General features: G+C 40.9%; 2 protein-coding genes across 3 annotated transcripts in view; one reads left to right on the forward strand and one right to left on the reverse strand.

The window, feature by feature from the left end:
- Filip1l (filamin A interacting protein 1 like) overlaps positions 1-8,280 on the forward strand; it is a 238,822-nt gene extending 230,542 nt beyond the window's left edge. The window contains exon 6 of one of the 2 annotated variants that reach the window (XM_021185160.3): positions 2,453-3,979. In XM_021185160.3, the coding sequence (XP_021040819.2) occupies positions 2,453-2,644 (192 nt within the window). In that variant the 3' untranslated portion in view covers positions 2,645-3,979. Of the gene's footprint in view, positions 1-2,452 lie in introns of both variants that reach the window. The other variant, XM_029470280.2, reaches the window with a different exon arrangement.
- Cmss1 (cms1 ribosomal small subunit homolog) overlaps positions 1-11,872 on the reverse strand; it is a 298,119-nt gene extending 286,247 nt beyond the window's left edge. Inside the window, exon 1 of the mRNA XM_021185162.3 lies at positions 11,664-11,872. Coding sequence (XP_021040821.1) covers positions 11,664-11,724 — 61 coding nt within the window. The 5' untranslated portion in view covers positions 11,725-11,872. The remainder of the gene's footprint in view (positions 1-11,663) is intronic.
- Between the last annotated feature and the right edge of the window lie 285 nt (positions 11,873-12,157).

Raw genomic sequence — 12,157 nt, forward strand, 5'->3', positions numbered from 1 at the left:
GGGACTATCCCCATCTCACCTGGCATGTCTAGGATTAACACCAGAAAGGTGGTGAGAATAGTAAAGCCAAACATCCTCTGTACCTATGTACAGCACGACTGCATCTGTGCAGCACTTGCATTTGAAAACTATTCATGGAGCTATATGTTTGTTTGGTTTTTGTTTGTTTGTTTGTTTTTGAAAACAGGGTTTCTCTGTGTAGCCCTGGCTGTCCTGGAACTCACTCTGTAGACCAGGCTGGCCTCGAACTCAGAAATCCACCTGCCTCTGCCTCCCAAGTGCTGGGATTAAAGGTGTGAGCCACAACGCCCGGCTATATGTGTGTTTTAAGTGAGTGACTATTACTACTGTATTAAACTAACTACTTGCACAGGCATCTGAAGGTCATATTTGTACTCCCTTACAAAACCATGTCTAAAACTCTACATTAAGTTTCATTAGCAATTCCAGCAATAAATGTCTAATCCCCTCCACATCAAACACCTTCTACCCTTCTAGTTCAGTCGGCTTCAAACTCTCTTATGATCCACAATCCCTAAGAACAAATACAGGCAAGTATCTGAGCATGTGTATGCGCGTGCACACACACACATACACACACACACACACATTATATATATATATATATATATATATATATATATATATATACATATACACACACACACACACACACACACACACATATATATATATATATATATATATATATATATATATATATATATAAACTGAAGCAATATTCATAACTTAGTACTTGTCATATCAGAGACAGAACATTTGATATTGTGCATTCCAGTCTACACTCCTCTACTTAAGAGAGATACATCTAATATACATTTTAAATCAAATACTCAGTGATTTGGGAGTTAAAAAGCTCAATAGTATCAGACTATAAATTTGGGATTATAGCCGGATGTGGTGGCACACACCTTTATTCCCAGCACTTGGTAGGCAGAGGCAGGCGGATTTCTTACTTCGTGGCCAGCCTGGTCTACAGAGTGGATTCCAGGACAGCCAGGACTGCACAGAGAAACCCTGTCTCAAAAAAACAAAAAAAGTAAAAAATAAAAATTTGGGATTTTGGAATATGATGAGAATCATATATACTGTAGTTTAAGGTAAATATAAACAAATGCACAAAGGAATTTCAATGTACTCAATCAGTACAACAAAATAAAAAGGATGAAGGATAATTGTAAGATGGTCTCTCATATAAATAGTCCTAGAAGTCTACAACAATTGAATACAATGAACTTTTAAGATATTTAACAATATTTACATTTACGAACTCAAAGCAAGAAAAGAATGATGTACCTGGGGAAAAGGGGGGGGGGTGTAATCAACTCAGGCAGAAAGACTGTCACAAGTTCCAAGCAAACCTGGGTGGGGACATGCTGAGCTTCACACCAGGCTGGAATACAGTGTGAGACCTAGTCTCAAACATACAACACCACCACCACCAAACAACACAAGCAAACAAACAAAAATGACGAAGAAAGAATATATATCTTATAATCAACCGGATTATAAGAGATCCACAGTGTTGAAAACTTCCAATTTATTGCCAGCAAGTACTCTTTGTTTTGTTTTGTTTTGTTTTGTTTTGTTTTGTTTTTTCGAGACAGGGTTTCTCTGTATAGCCCGGGCTGTCCTGGAACTCACTCTGTAGACCAGGCTGGCCTCTGCCTCCCAAGTGCTGGGATTAAAGGCATGTGCCACCACTGCCCGGCAAGTATTCTTAAACATTTTCATTTGTCCCTTTAAAAAAAAAAAGTGGAAAAATTAGTTCTTAGCAATCTATGTAACCAACGTTCTGCTAATCTACTCCTTCAGCCTATACATCACCCAGGTTATGTAACTCCTTCCAAAGTCCTTCTATGTTAACCAATAAGCAAATAGATAATTCTGCCTCTGCAATGTACCCATCTCCCACCTCAACTGCTTCCACATCCTCTCATAAGCAACCTAGTTTGAAGCACTCCACTTCTCAGCTATACTTGATGGTTCCCTGCATGAAGGACATGAGCAAAGCACTCATCTTATTACCAACAGCAGTTTCCGACCTGAGGTCTGTGAGGGTCCGGTCAAGCGAAGCTCTGAGACACAGTTCAAATGAAATCTTTCTCTGGAAACTGCATAGCTCTCTGATAATAGTTGAGATACTACCCTTGTTTATCCTACACTGATCAGCAGGGAGAACTAGGCTTACTCTGTGTTTATATTACACTATGATTAAAAGCACATTTACACAATGAGTTTACAGAAACAGTTTCCTGAAATATCTTCCCTCAAACTAACTATCTTAAATCCAATAGATCCCCAGAACCTAGTGCTTTTGAAGTCAAACACCCCAAACTACATGTCTTGAAAAAAATCACCATGTTCTTCTAACTGCCTGTACCAATAACTGCCTTTTGTCTTTGTTGTTGTTGCTGTTGTCTGATTCAAGATCAAGGGAGTATGCAAGCAGAGAATTCCAACAAGGATCCCTAAACCCAAATCTACAGGCTTCAGTAGACTTTGCACCAAAACACCCTTGGGACCTGTGGATAAGTCTAGTCAACAAAATGACTGCGAGAAATTACACATCGTAAGAACTGTCACCTCTAACACTTTCCTCCACATAAAAGGGAAAAGGTAAGTCATACCTATGTAGTCTCTAGGAAGATTCATCTCCAGAAATAGCTGGTACGCTCTAATCACCACCATGGAAGGCCAGAGAAGAACAGCCATCTGTCAAGGAAATAGCGAAGCAGCAAGCTATGCTATGGCTCACAGGTTGATGGACCTGGTACAGGGCTTGCTCAAAGGAACAGCTCACACACAATTTTCAACTCTCTACGTGAGCATACATACACACTAGATCATTCCTGCAAACCACTCGAGTCGCCATGACATTTTTAACCTAACTCAAGGCTGGACTGTAGCATCAGCCCAAGACAAGACTGGACTCTACTACAGCTCAAGAGCTTTTTGTGAGCAAAGAAGAAATCCTTCATTCTATGGAACTTTACCACATATTCACACTGCCTAAGGAAATGTACTAGCAAGAATTTCTAACTTGCTTCATGAAAGTAGGATGAGGTCCATCAAAACAGCATTAACAATTAAAATCAAAGTTTAAGGTCTAAAAACCATCATTTCTGTCTGACTATAAGAAAAAAAAATTCTTAGCTATAAGGAGGAAGAAACAACAAAATTATAATAGTTGATTATGTCCCTGGTGTGGCCTACCCAATAACCATTGATGTGTGCATACTTGACTGCTAACATTCAGTCTCCTCTCCTATTTCTGTAGCAGATTTCCTCTCTAAAGAAGAATCATGGAGTCATATTGATTGGCATGTAAGATAAGTCTTTAGATTAGCATTGTGACTTTCTATAGTAGTCAGAGCATACGAGAACCAATGGTCACTACTACTGAGACTTTAGAGGAAAATATAAACCATTGTTCTGGGTACTTATAAAAAAGAGCAGTAAGTTATCATCTCATATGGCATCTTTACTCACATGCCTCCCCTCAGGGTTACACACAAAAACTGGTAGATTCAACAAAAGCTTTGGACCAGGAGCCCAGGAGGATGACAATAACAGAATACTGCATTTAGTCACCAGAGGATGCATACAGAACCTTGGCAGTAACATATAGTCACTGTTATTTATCTCACTCAAAAGTCGTGTCACTGAATCAAGAGAAAGGAGTCATTATGAACACAGTCTTAAGACGAGGCATTTTTGACTAAATGCATTTCACACTTCTCAAATCCTCAGGGTTTGAAGGGGGGTCAATGATTTCATCCACTCATCACTGAACACTAGAGGCATGGGCCTGGAAGAAATCCTCCTGGCTAAACACTACATTTCCACTAGCTTTCTACTATGAGCCCCCGAGCAGAAGCAAAGGAACTGACATGCTTTATACTCAGCTAATCTGTTTCAATGAGTACACTGATGCCAGCCAGTACAGTGACGGGTGTTTCCCAGGAGGCATTTAATAAGGAGAAGGAGGGAGGGAGGGAGAGAGAGAGAAAAAAAAAAAAAAAAAGAAAGGGGAAGGAGAAGGAGAAAGAGGAGGAGGAGGTTGGGCAGCACTGTTATACAAGCTAAGGAGGAATGGTGTACAGCATCAGGCAAGTGGCAGAGGGAGACTGTGGGGAGGACCAACAAGTTAAGGGAAAAAACAGAAAAGTCAAAGTTAAAGGAGAACAGGAAGTGAAGAAAGAATAAATAGAATAAAGAGACTATGAATGAAGGTGAAGAAGCTCTGACACCAAAAGCAAGACACATACCCAGCATGCACAGCAGCATGCTTGGGAAACTACATCTCAAGCAAACTCAAGATGAGCTTTCAATCAAGACACGGGTGAGAAACTCGGCTCAGAGACAGCAGTGAAGTAAGGTAGGGATGGGGAAAAGTGGTTATGCCTGGCCACCATTCATTATGCTAATGGAAAGATAAGATATTGGAATTCCTAGTGTTAAAACCAAAAGGATCAGAAGGAAGCATAAACAAGCTGGGCATGTGCCTACAATCCTACTACTCTGAAGCAAGGGCAAGAGGTCATGAGTGTGAAGCCAGTCTCCCCACCCTACACCAAAATCAGGTCTCAGGCTACAACTTTGGTAGAGAAAGAACACTTGCCTAGCATTCACAAAGCCACAGGTTCAATTCCCAGCAACACTCACACACACACTCCTTGAACTAGTGAACTGGAGAGATAGTTCAACAGTTAAAGAGCATTGGTTACTCTTCAGGAGGATTCACAGCACCCATGTGTGCTCACAACCATCTGTAATTCCAGCTCCAGGATATTCTCATGCCCTCTTCTGGCCTCTATGGACACTGCACACATGGTGAATAAATATACGTATAGGCAAAAACATCCATACACATAAGAACAATATAAACTAGAATTTTTGGAAAAAAATGAACATATACTATCAGTAGTCTCAAAAAAAAAAAAAAAAACAAAGTACCCAGGAAACTTTTACCTTGAAAAGTTATACAAAATATATTATTTATTGAAGTTTTTAACATTTTCTTCCATGCTGGAACTCTTCCAAGTGAGTTTTATGTCAAAGTGGCAGAAATTCATGAGCAAATTTAAAAACAAAAACAAAAGGACAGGATACTGTTTTGCGTGCTGTGTAAAGATTATCCTGTGTTACATGATACCTTCTCTGTCCCCATGTTCTTTCAATTTGCACACAGCATTGTAATGCTTATCTCAAGTTTCCTGTCTCAACTTTGTGTAAACAATGCTTACCATTTATTCTCTGTCTTGTCAATAAAAGTGGATCAGCCAATGGCTGAGAGAAGAGAAAATAAGGTGGAACTTCTGCCAGCTAGGGGAAGAGGAAGAGAGAGAGAACATAAAACAGATTGAGCCAAGGGCAAGAGGATAGATCATGGGAAAATACATCTAAAGCCCAGAGAGTCAAACCAGAACTAAAATGTAAGGATCTCAGGGGTTTTGGCAGGGAGGTGCCAGGTTAGCTTAGAAGATTAAAATAGATCAGTGACTGCCCAAGTACTTCAGTAAAGCTTGATTAAATAAATCTTGGTCTCTCTGTGTCATTATTGGGAAACTATCTAGACTAAAGATAACCAGCTGCTGTATTACTGCATACATTTAGATTTATATTAATTGTTATACTAAAATAATTATGGACATTTCTATGATCACCAGCAGTTAACTCACTTACAAATGGTAATCAAGTTCTCTCATTAAGACAAAAGTCTTACAAAATGTTCCATTTTAACAAAAGAATTACCAATTACAACACAGGCTCACTCCAAGACATATCTAGGGCATGACACACAATGGAACTAAGAACTGAACATGACCTGGATTTCAACAACACAGTGTTTGACATACAAAGCAACTGACACAGAATCCTGCCACCTCAGCGTGCATAACCCTTCTCAAGAAATCGGGCCATTTTGAAGGTTAAAAAAAGAGAGGGGGCGGGGAGGGAGAGAGAAATAGAAGAAGCTATCCTCTGTGGAAGTGGGAGGGCAGCTCACTGGGAAGAACGTGTTTAACAAGAGTGGAAGGGAGTGAGGGCAGCAGTGTAACAAGGGTGAAGTGAACATGGACAAAGTACACCATCTACACATGTGAAACGTGTGAATTGTTTAAATCCTGAATGGAAACTATTCTAAAAGTCTAGAGTCACTGTAATTAAATTTAAGAAATAGATAAAAATTCCCAGTGAATGAAAATAATGAAAACTCCTAAAAATGGATAGTTTTATGCTAGAGTCCTACTGTTTATTCAGCTTCAGTGATTTCTGGAATACTACTCTTAACTTTTTGAAATCATATTATCTGATTTTAATCAGAATATAATTGGTCTACTATCTAACAGAACTGTGGACCAAATACTTGGGGAACTAATAAAAACCAGTTTTCTTGGAGCTATATTTCAAATTCCTTCCAAAGAAATATATAACTAAAGGCCAGGGTTTGAGTGGGAGCAGCATCTGTAAGCTAAGTAGGCCAAAATTTGGCCTAATAGCTCATCTCACTTGACAAGCAGGTTAAGAATAATTGTGATGGGCCGGGCAGTGGTGGCACACACCTTTAATCCCAGCACTTGGGAGGCAGAGGCAGGCCGAATTCTGAGTTCGAGGCCAGTCTGATCTACAGAGTTGAGTTCCAGGACAGCCAGGGCTATACAGAGAAACCCTGTTTCGAAAAACCAAAAATTAAAAAAAAAAAAAAAAAGAATAATTGTGATGGGCTGGAGAGATGGCTCAGTGGGAAGAGCACTGACTGCTCTACCAGAGGTCCTGAGTTCAATTCCCAGCAACCACATGGTGGCTCACAACCATCTGTAATGGGGTTTGATGCCTTCCTTATTCTGGTGTGTCTGAAGAGAGAAACAGTGTACTCATATAAATAAAATAAATTTTAAAAATGATTGTGATAATTATACATGTTGAAAGAGGGCTGGTGAGACGGCTCAGTGAGTAAGAGCACCCGACTGCTCTTCCAAAGGTCTGGAGTTCAAATCCCAGCAACCACATGGTGGCTCACAACCATCCGTAATGAGGTCTGACTCCCTCTTCTGGAGTGTCTGAAGACAGCTACAGTGTATTTACATATAATCAATAAATAAATAAATCTAAAAAAAAAAATTATACATGTTGAAAGAAATGAAAATAAGACTATTTTATGGCAAGAATAGTACTTAAACCTCACAAAGTTTTTTTAGAGAATAGTTACCTTCATTTGTTTACACATTGATTATCTATATCTACTTTTACACTAAAATGTCAAAGCTGAGTAAGTAAAGCATGATGACTGGATCTGTAAAGCTTTAGCATGTATAGGAGTAGAGTGGTTCTGAATAAATAAAAACATAAAACACACAAGGAGAGACGTCTGCTAACGGCGGGGTGGTACGAACTAGACTAGCAGGAGGCACGCAGGAACAGAATGTTTATCCACACTACCATCACCTAGTCTTTCTCAAAGCAACACTTGCAACTCAAGAATTCAATCCAGCATTCTATAAAAGCTGAAAATGAGAAAACTACATTTCAAGATGTTTGTACAATGTTTAGAAAATGTATAACATCTAAGTATTCAATGACAGATGGTTAGATCATCAACAGGTCAAAGGTAAAGTCCCCCATGACTATAATCCCAGCAATGGGCAAGCTGAAGCAAAACATAAAAACTCAAGACCAACCTGGGCTAGACAGTGAGATCCTTTCTCAGGACAATGCCAAAACCAATACAAAATGTCACAGGATTTGTACTACAAAACGATGATATGTATTACTGTTAAATGCAAGAGGAAATGAGACGTCTGACATATTTGTTAGGGGTATTTTTGTCATGAAACAAATGGATACCTCTCAAAATAATAGCAGGGAATGTACGTATGATTTGGAGGAAGCTATGTTTATCTGTACTTTCAAGCTTTCATAAACTGTTGTCAAGAATCATTCATTTAATATTTGTAAGAATTGTGGGAATTCTAACAAGTCTCCTAGGTTATTTGACAGTCCATCGTTGGTTTTCAAGTATAGACTATGACTGACAATTTTTTAATTCTTTTCTTCCTCTTCTGTTTATTCATCCTGAATTTTGTCCTTAAACATTCTGTCATGTTATCTGGATATTTATTAAGCACACCAATACATACAATCCAATAATGTAAACGGATGGTGTTTTTTTCTCTCTGTGTCAACATTTGGGCTGACCTCAATAAATAATCTTGAAAACATCATGCTCTGAATTGGTTCTCTATGAATATTGCCAGCATCTACAGGAGCTATTCCAAGCTTGAATCACACAGCACAGACAATGCTTCACAGTGGTGTACAATGCCTGCACATTAAATTATACCACAACAGTCTAATCTTGGTGGAAAAGGTAAACAACAAGACAAACGAGCTATTCACTTAGAGATCCTCAGTGCTCTCCGACCAAGTCATTCCAGAGGAAATTTAACATCAATAAAGCAACATGATTTGAACAATACCTATAATGCTCCTCTCTGCAATCACATAAAGAATCGGGCACTCACTCTAAGCTATAGAAGCTGTCACCTGTATGAATTACAGCCTTGGTTACGAGTCAGGCGTCTATTTATTTCCCTTTATGACATAATTTATAACACTGAATCCAGCTGAGTGTGGTAGTGGGTACTTATAATCCTAGCACTCGGGAGACCAAAGCAGGAAGATTTCAAGTTTCAGGCCAGTAGTCTGGGCTACAAAGTAAAATCCCATCTTAAAATAAAAATAATAAAATAAACGTAATAAAGATTAATTACTCACTATTGTAAAGCACAGGATTTTGACAGCTCTTCCATGAGAGTAAGCATCTTCAGAGGTATAAGGTCTCCAGCCAAGATAAAGCTATGAACTATTAACAGTTTACTAACAGACTGAATGAATGCCTTCTACCAACAAAATCACCGCTCTGAGCCTCTGGGATAAAGCAGAGAATGAGGGAAACCTAAGCTCTGCTTCCATGGAGATTACAATCCCAGTGCCAGGAGACAGTGATTTAATGAGGCAAGCAGCAGCCAGCGCTGAATGACCTGCCAACAATGAGAAGTCACCCAAGCACTCCTCTAGGCTAACCAGGAGCAGCTTCTCAGGGAGGTGATGATTCTGCAAACCGTGCGTACATTTCCTGCTCGGTATCCACGAGTTTCATGAAAACTACCCCTAATAAACGTGGAAGACCTTTCATTTCTTCTCTTGTGTTTAACAGAGGTCTGAACTGAGTTCCTGTGTTAACAGCTAGTTACTACATCAGAAGGACAGCAAGGAACTACAAGAGCCTGAGACAAAAGGAATGGAGTCTGTCTGTTGAGCACCAGAGCGAGTGAGGACCAGCGCTGCTGAGCCAGGGTAAGCCGGTGGGGACTCGTGGACTTGGAAAGCAATCAGCCATGGTAATGAGATGATTTGCTATGTGTGGAGAAAGCTGTAAAGATTTCACCACGTTTATGATCTGAATTCTCTGGTAGCTGAGGGGCAAATATTGATGCCGAGGCCTCTATTTTGAGCTTGCTACAGTGGCTCATACAAGTTAGAACAACATATATGTCAACAGAGCAAAATGCAAATACAGACTCAGGAAACCCTGTGGAGGGAGACACAACAGGAAATAAAAGAAACAAAGAAGCATAGCCATATCCTTCCAAGCCTGTGTGAGACTGACACATGGAAGTTAGAGAAAGGCAGGTTTACAACAATATTCCTATTAACCGCTGAATACTTTAGAAGCCATCCAGATGTTTGAATTCCAAAATAAATCACATATTGGGATTACATCTCAATTACTGACAAAAAGATAAAGTGTACTAAGGTTAAAACTGCTTATTTAGTTCTGAACAAAATCAGACTGAGAGTCAACTGACACAGTTTGATAATAATGTGCACACATCGTGTACCTTTTAAAATCAATAATGGGTTTGCTTAGAGATGGGATTCTTCTCTTTGGTCACAATAGTTATCAGGAAAAATGCAAGCGCAAGAGTACAGACTGACTTCAGATCATCCGATGGTGAAGGAGAGCTACCTCACTCAACAGAAGCCCAAGCTAATCTCTGAGACCTCAGTGCTTCTGTTTCCTCCTGTATACAACAGGGATAAAGATAACTACTTCTCTGTGCACTTACAAAGATGAATAATCTAGCGCTCATAAAGCAACAAAAATAATGCATGACAGCAATAGGTAGGCTGAGGCAGGAGAATTAAGAGTTTCAGAATTTAGATCATACTAAGAGCTCAACAAATGAAAACTGGCATTACTGTCATATCCACTGTCTCCTGGTATTTCTGAACACTCCGGTTCTCTTGTTACATGTATGGTGAGAGGGGGCACCTAGGGCTCAGAAGAAGCTACTGAGTCATTTGAGAAACACTCCTCAAACGACGGGGAGACTGGGAGTTACAGATGACCTGACTTTTAGCTTCCTACTTCTGTCATCCCTAGTCTAGTCTCAACCCTGGGATCCAGACTGCCACTTGCCACTGGATTGCCACTCTACTCTTCTGCTCCCCTTAAGTCACAAAACCCATGCTGTAACTGTTTGCTATCATGTGATGGTTCGGAGATCAAAATAAATGGAAATATGACATTGACCCTACCATCAAAAACTAGAGACAGGTGGGCCTTGGGTCCTTGGAGGGTGACTTGAGACAGTAACAAGAGAAGTAGTTATTGCATGGTTAAGTCTTATGGGGCATGAAATGTTCAAGGCCACTGGGGTGGGGGTGGGGGTGGGGTTACTTAATGCTACTTGACTTGAAAGTAAAATGCCTACTGCACACAGAATGGGTACACATAGTACACCATAATAAAAACTGTTTGAGCCGAGCAGTGGTGGTCCACACCTTTAATCTCGGCATTTGGGAGGCAGAGGCAGGCGGATTTCTGAGTTCGAGGCCAGCCTGGTCTACAGAGTGAGTTCCAGGACAGCCAGGGCTACACAGAGAAACCCTGTCTCAAAAAAAAAAAAAAAAAAGGAAAGAAAGAAAGAAAAACCAAGGGAGGAGGAGGAGGAAAAGAAAAAACTGAACTGTTTTACCTTAATCCTAGTTTTGTTTCTGAAACTAGCTAAGTGAACATGTATGTAAATGAACATCACATTCCTTTATCTGTAAAGCAGTAGAGTTAAGCCCCTTGCTGGCTCGAACTACATACGATAAAGCACACGCTACTTTAATATTTTGTACATATACTACACGCCAAAAATTGTGTTACCTGCATTACATCTTCACAATTTTTTGGGAGAGAATTACTTCTTTCACACGTGAGGAAAAAGGAGAATGTATCGGAGTATCAGAGTCTGTGATTTGAATTCCCAATCTGAACCTAGTTCAGGGATTACTGGTAACCACTACGACAAACTGTACAGAAACGGTCTATCTAGTCTCAAGAAAAAAGTAAAAAGTTTAGAAAATCAGAGCGCAGGAAGGAGCCCTCTCAGACTGGCAGGCGGCGACGGGGTCCCTCTCGTTCCACCTGTGACTCGGTGTTGTCCCTCCCCAGTTCCCCCGCCGCCCGATGCTCCCACGGCTCCGGGCTCCACCTCCGGGCAGACCGCCGCGACTGCCACACGCGGGCAAGGCAGCTGAGGCGAGGACCAGGGCAGGAGGAACGAGGGAGGCGGGCGAGCGCTTACCTGGGCTGCTGGCGGCTGCCGGCTGGTTCTCCCACCACTCGTCTCCCAGATCGTCTGCCATCCCCGTGAGACCCGGACGCGAACTGACAACCAGATGAAAGCAAGGCGGCCGCTCGCGCTCCTGGGCTCGGCTTCACTGGCGGCGTTAGCAACGCTACACGCGGAAAAACCAAGGAACTCCGTCGCCCGCGCCCCTGGAGATGACGTCACAGACGCCACCCCCCTCCAGCTGCGGCAGCCAGGGGTGTCGCCGTTTCCACACAGGCTCAGGCGGTCAAGATCGGCCTAGAAACTCCAAATAAATGCTCTGTCGAGCCTAGAAATACAAAGAAAGAGTTACCATAGGTTTGGGTTATTTTTTTTTAATCTTTAAGTATTTTATTTTGGTTTATGGCCGAAAAGCTGATGTCGAAAGTGCAAGAACGGATGCTATGACGATTTTGCTCTGTTGGATTTCAAAGAGCTTGCACCGCGGGAGGAGACCAGAGCACGTG

This window comes from Mus caroli, unplaced genomic scaffold (assembly GCF_978045245.1).
Source record: "Mus caroli unplaced genomic scaffold, Mus_caroli_1 scaffold_17, whole genome shotgun sequence".
NCBI classification, from domain to species: domain Eukaryota; kingdom Metazoa; phylum Chordata; class Mammalia; order Rodentia; family Muridae; genus Mus; species Mus caroli.